General features: G+C 42.6%; 1 protein-coding gene across 2 annotated transcripts in view; it reads right to left on the reverse strand.

Moving 5' to 3' along the window:
• ARHGEF38 (Rho guanine nucleotide exchange factor 38) overlaps positions 1-6064 on the reverse strand; it is a 59171-nt gene extending 53107 nt beyond the window's left edge. For both annotated transcript variants that reach the window (XM_081209343.1, XM_081209342.1), the window contains exon 1: positions 5700-6064. In XM_081209343.1, the coding sequence (XP_081065469.1) occupies positions 5700-5901 (202 nt within the window). In that variant the 5' untranslated portion in view covers positions 5902-6064. The remainder of the gene's footprint in view (positions 1-5699) is intronic.
• Between the last annotated feature and the right edge of the window lie 691 nt (positions 6065-6755).

Raw genomic sequence — 6755 nt, forward strand, 5'->3', positions numbered from 1 at the left:
GTCTCGACCATGTTTCCAAATCTTTCTTAACCTCTGACCAGCATTTCTCATAGTTATCCTTAAACAGGTTCAAATTTTTAGGCGTCAAGTTTACCCCCAGGTATTTCACCTTCTTAACCACCACTAATTCTGTTTCCTTCTGAAACTCCTCTATTTCTAAAGGCGTCAAATTTTTCCCCAAAACTTTAGTTTTTTGTTTGTTCAACTTAAATCCTGCCACCCGACCAAATTCTTGTATCAGTTCCAAAACTCTTTTTGTACTAGATTCTGGCTCCTGTAATGTTATTACTAAGTCATCTGCAAATGCTTTCAGTTTATATTGTTTCACTCCGACCGTAATCCCCTGTATTTGCCGGTCCCTCCTAATCATGTTCAGCAACACCTCCAGGACTGATATAAATAGTAGGGGGGATAGTGGGCACCCCTGGCGTGTTCCTTTTTCAATATGGAACTCCTCTGTCACCACATTGTTCACTATCAACTTAGCTTTTTGTTCTGAATAAATTGCTTCTATACCATTTTCAAACCCCCGTCCCACACCCATCCCTTCCAATTTTTTTTTCATAAATTTCCAAGAAATATTGTCAAAGGCCTTCTCAGCATCGATAAAAATTAACACTGCTTTAGTGTTAATATTTGTTTGTAAAAGTTCCAGAATATCGATTATATTCCGAGTATTGTCAAACAAATGCCTGCCAGGAAGAAAGCCTGCTTGGTCCTTATGGATTACTTCATTTAAAACCTTTTTCAATCTACTTGCCAAAATGTCTGCAAATATTTTATAATCCACATTTAGGAGTGAGATGGGACGGTAGTTCCTAAGTTGAGTCTTTTCAGTTTCCACTTTAGGTATCAATGTGATGAAAGCTTCTTTCCACGTTTCCGGTGCCCTTCCTCCCCCCATAATCTGGTTGCAAACCTCCATTAGTGGTAGAATCAAGTAGTCTTTTAATGTCTTATAATATTTGGAGGTAAGCCCATCTGGGCCTGGAGATTTGCCCAGCTGCATATTCTGGATGGCATCCTCAATTTCCTGTTGTGTTATTTTACAATTCAAGATTGATCTCTTCTCCTGAGACAGTTCTGGTAAGCCATTGAGTTTCAAAAATCGTTCCATCTCAGACACTTCCTCAGGCCCTTGTGTATACAACTTTTTGAAGTATTTCTGGAAACACTTTCTAATTTCACCTGGTTTCTGAATATTTTTCCCTTCCACCTCTAGATTGGTAACATAATTAAGTTTCTGTCTTTTTTTCAACTGCCATGCCAGCAGTTTCCCACATTTATTTGCTGACTCAAAGGATCTTTGTTTCATTTGTTTGATTTTCCATTCCACTTCTTGATTTATCAATTTCAAATATTGTGCCTGATGGAATTTAATTTCTCGCAAGATCTCTTTGGATTTTGGTTTAGATCTCAACCTTTTTTCTCCGTCTCTTATCTTCTCCAATATTTTATCCTTTTTCCCATTCCAGAGCTTCTTCTTAATTGTATTTTGTTGTATCAGAAACCCCCTCATTACAGCTTTACTGGCGTCCCAGATTGTTCTTTTTTCCACTGAAGTATTCAAGTTGATTTCAAAATAGTCTTTTAAAGCTCTTTGGGCCTTCTTTACGATCTCTTGATCTCTAAAGAGGGTGTCATTCATTTTCCATCTGAAGGAACCGGCTGGTGTAAATCTCAATTCCATCTTCAGGGCATTGTGGTCGGAGCAAGTCTTTGGGCAGATTTCCACTCTTGTAGTCTTCGGTGCCAGCCCTCTAGTTATCCAAATTTGGTCGATTCTCGTCCATGATGAGTGAGCCTCAGAAAAGAAAGTTCCCTCTCTACCTAGGGGGTTCCTTGTCCGCCAGATGTCAATCAAATCCATATTGTCTGTCAGTTCAAAAAAAGTTTTCGGTAGTCTGCCATCCTTGGTTAATTGATTTTGTGACTTATCCATCAAAGTGGAGACCACCCCATTCATGTCTCCCATCATAATGATGTTCGAATAGTCCAGATAGTCCAGTAGTGTCTCATGTAGCTTCTTGTAAAATTCTGCCTTCCCCTCATTCGGTGCATAAATTCCTACTATCAAAACTTTTTCTCCTTGGGATTGTATTTCAATTGCCAAAATTCTCCCTTGCTCATCTTTAAACAAAAATTTCGGTGCTAGGCTCTCCTTTACGTAGATCACCAGGCCCCTCTTTTTCCCCTCTTCCTTCTGGGGGGGAAATCCTACAGCCACCTATGCAAAGAAGTTAGTATTGCAATGACCAGCATTGTGGTTTTGTTTGTTTGTTTGTTTGTTTGTTTGTTTTTGAGACCTCATGTAAAATCATGCAAATTTCCATTTAATTCTACTGGATCTGACTTTTATCCAGGTATGAGTGTGTGTTTCTGTCTATGTCTTGGAGAGATGACCCAGGCAACAAAGTATATTATAACATATATAATAGAACTGACAAACCTAGACAGCATCTTAAAAAGCAGAGACATCACCTTGCCGACAAAGGTCTGTATAGTTAAAGCTATGGTTTTCCCAGTAGTGATGTATGCAAGTGAGAAATGGACCATAAAGAAGGCTGATAGCTGAATAATTGATGCTTTTGAATTATGGTGCTGGAGGAGACTCTTGAGAGTCCCATGGACTGCAAGAAGATCAAACCGATCCATTCTGAAGGAAATCAGCTCTGAGTGCTCACTGGAAGGCCAAATCGTGAAGCTGAGGCTCCAATACTTTGGCCACCTCATGAGAAGAGAAGACTCCCTGGAAAAGACCCTAATGTTGGGAAAGATGGAGGGCATAAGGAGAAGGGGACGACAGAGGACAAGATGGTTGGACAGTGTTTTCGAAGCTACCAACATGAGTTTGACCAAATTGGGAAGGGAGTGGAAGACAGGAGTGCCTGGCGTGCTCTGGTCCATGGGGTCATGAAGAGTCAGACACGACTAAATGACTAAACAACAACAATAGAACTGCAACTTCCTATATACTAACAGCCAGCTCGTTCTGCGGGTGCCAATCCTTATATCACCAAAATGGTTCTTCCCCCATCCCATCTCAAACAAGAGGGAGAGATCAGCTGACTTGGAGAGGGGAATCCCAAAGTTTTGCAGCAACACACACACACACACACACTCAACAAGTACTATCTAAAGAGGCAGGGACCCAGCAACAAATCTGAGCATGTTCAGTGGGCACTGAGGGCTAAGTGTCTGTTGGAGGGAGGGGGTGGAATGGAGTTTCCTTGAAGAGGGCATTGCTGGCTGGCTCAGACACTGAACAAGACATCGCAGCATTTTGCTGAAAGTCCCACTTGTTAACTGGATTTGCAGTGCAATCTTTCGCAGGTATATACTACAGAAACTCAAAAGCAAGCCCTTATTGAGTTACTTAACTGCGAGAGAAGCATGTGTAGGATTGTAGCCTGAAAACATCTTGATTGACTAAAACAGGCACTCCGGTAAATCAAGCCACAGGTTTAAAAACGTTGTTTTGCATTACTTTTAAAATGCAAGTATTTAAAGCACCATTGGACACAATGGGGTGTGCATGGCAGAGCAGTATACAGCAGCAGACTCCGCCCCTTGACCTATATGCATAGTCATGCAGCCCTTATAGGTTTGAGACTTCAAGTCAGCCATTGGGGATTGGTATCATTGGGCTAATGCTCACACCCCAGTAGGGGGAGCAATACCAATTCATGGGGTCTCCTGGCCCTGCTATTCCCCCTCCTGGCTTGTCTGTGCAGGCCCTCTTTAGGAGAGCAGTGAGAGGAGCACAGAGAAGGAGCAAAAACATCCGCATTCCTTGTCCTCTCCTGGTATCCAGCAACTGAAGCCAGAAGTGAGGGAAGCAAGGGAGACTTCCTTTCCCGGGGAACTATCCACGGGGAGCATCTTGATCAAGGGAACCCACACTATGGGGCTATTTGATTTTTCATGTGATCAAATGAATGACTGGACTCTCTTTTATGGAATGACAGCCCTGATAGGCAATGCTCTTTGAACAATAAAACAAGCTTACTGTGAATCATAGAACCATAGCATTGCAGTGTAAAGTCTAATGTTTCAATGGCAAGGTCAACCGTATTCAGCACCCGACATCAAACGAGAGAAATTTACAAAATGCCACTAACAGGCTAGGCAAAGTTGTGAAATCTAGTTCCCATGCAAATTGGGCCAGGTCCAACGGGCACGTAAGCTCTGGGGCATATTTAGCGCTCACCAGGAACTAGATCATATGACATGAAAGTACGTCCTGGAATTACTGAATAGGTATTGTGGAAGGTGGGGTGGGCAGAACACTGCCGGCACTGGGTCTGTATATATAGCAGAGCAACATAGCCTGCCCTTGACACACCAAGCAAATGCACACATGCTGTTTCCTTGTGTGTTAAGAAGAATGTTCTGTGCAGCCGAAGTGTTCTGCCAGGTAGCCTTTGCATATAAGGAAATGCCGTGTCTGCAGTACCCTTTAAAAGGGCTGGAGGGAGGGAGGGGGGACTAAGAACAACACGGACTATTGTTCATCACAGAGATCTAGTTCTCCCTGGAAGGGGGGGGGGGTGAAAGCCTATGGGGACATGGCCTTAGGGCAGTATAACCAAACCTGTTCCGTATTACCAGTATAGTTTTACAGACTGCATTCCTCCAGTGAGGCGAAAAGAAATTTCACTGTAGTTATTTAAACCATTTTGCTGGTAATCCTATGCACACTTAAAGGTAAACATACGTAGAACTGGCGTGTTGATCGTATAGCCTAACCCTCTTTTAGAGGATAGTTGTCTAGGAAGTCGTTTTAATGGTGCACAGATGGTTCTGCATTTTTATTTTCCCTGCTCAGAAACGGCACTTTATTTTCATTATTTCAAATCTGCTACAAGTCCTAGGAACTATGTTTTTTCTCCCTGCACTCTGGGAGATCAGAGTTCTGCTGAATTCACGGAGACAGCTGTGCAATAAATAGCACTGGGGATTGCAGTTTGCAGGAGAGAAAACACACCCTTCTGCCCAAAGGGAATAGATATGTGTAAAATAAAATATCATTGTACTTATGTGTGGCCTCAGGGGTGTGCAGGGGTGGAAAATGTATGTTGTCTCAGATCACCTGTTCCTAATCCAAACAAGAAAATAACCAAATCAAAGCATCTCCCCCCGCCCCGCAAGACAAATGTTCACCAGGTGACTTCCTACTATTTAAGGCTGCATACAAAATATCTCACCCTGTCTGTATATTTCAATGCGTGGCTTCAATGCATTAAAATTGCCCCTTGTGTTACTTACAAAGTGTTACAGCAGGAGCAGTATGACAGTTATAATGCTACAAAATTGCATTTAATCACGCACTTCCCCTCAACGTGAGATGAACTAGGTTCCCTTCAAAGTATTTCCTAGCTTAGTGGTGCTACAGTGGAGAACCTATTTCTTACAACAGCAACAACAATAATAATACTGGCAAGTGCTTAATAAGATCTATTCCATAAAAATGTTTTCCACCACATCTAACCTGCTCACCACCTTCCATCACATGCAAGCTTCTCTGGTATGGAATTGTTTTCCAGTAGTTAGACCAGTACTTCAGAAATGTGGGTCACAATGCAGTCCTAGCCATGTCTACTCAGAAGTAAAGATTCACTGAATTCCATGAGGCTGGCTCCCAGGTTAGTAGGGTTAGGATTGCAGCCTCAAGCCCTTCCTCTCCTCATTTTTATTACCTTGTAATTTCTGGTTGTATTCACTCCTGTCGGACTGACTCCTCCTCAAAGTCCCAGAGCTGTTGTGGTCTCCAGAAATATGACTCTCCACCACCGTGTCTGTCTTCCTCCTCTCCAGCATGTACAGCCTGTGCCTTATGAAGGTCAAGTTTTTTTTCCTGGCCCCCACACTTTCTTTCCCAGGTGGCTCTTTGGTGTCCATTTCCAGACCAGAGCAGGAAAAGAAAGGAGATGGAAAAGGAAGAAACCTGATTGAGTAGAAAAGCTAAGCTGGTTCGCCCTTGCAGGAGGTGTGTTTGCCTGCTTGTTGCTTGGGTGAATGGAGCAGCTTCTCCAATGGATCAGCTGTCTTGCTCCAAGTTCCACTTCTTACCTGGCTCACCTGACTGCCACCTCTGCAGCCTAGCAGGGCTCCACCCCTATGAGGTCATCCTTTAGTTACACTGACTGGGGAACCAGACACCTGTTACCTGAGAGACTTGCAGCACAGGGCATGGCATAGCAGCAGGGACTGATCAGCTGGCAAGGCCCTTTCGGGAGCATGCAGGCTCACTTGCATATCTTTCCCTCATTTTTACATCTCTTTCTTTTAAACACCTTTTTATCTATGTGAAAACAAACTCATGCATGGTTTTAATTCTGCTTCTCCACCCTCGGAATATCCTGTCCTTTAGGTGAAGTAGGTGGAGACTTTGCATATCTTTACACTTGACAGGCAGTGGACACCTGAGTCATTGTCATGCAAGGCAAGGTGAGAACATCTTTATTCTCATGCTTCAGGGCATGATTAACTAACCCAGCTAGAGGTCAATGTTTTTTTATAGCTCAATCCAATGCTCAGTTGCAAGGCCTTTTTATGATTACAAGGTTGCATTTATTTATTTTATGGTTGGAAAAAAATTATACATATATCCCCTTCACTCAATTGAAACATCTTGTATTCTGATAATCAGCAACTGTAACATTTAGGTTCTGTGCACTGCAAGGAGCAAAATAATTTTTTTAAAAAAATGTTTTTTAAAAACCAAAACTTGACCTTCCTCCAAATCGCTGAGA

Source organism: Podarcis bocagei, assembly GCF_964188305.1.
Source record: "Podarcis bocagei genome assembly, chromosome: 9".
Classification (NCBI taxonomy): domain Eukaryota; kingdom Metazoa; phylum Chordata; class Lepidosauria; order Squamata; family Lacertidae; genus Podarcis; species Podarcis bocagei.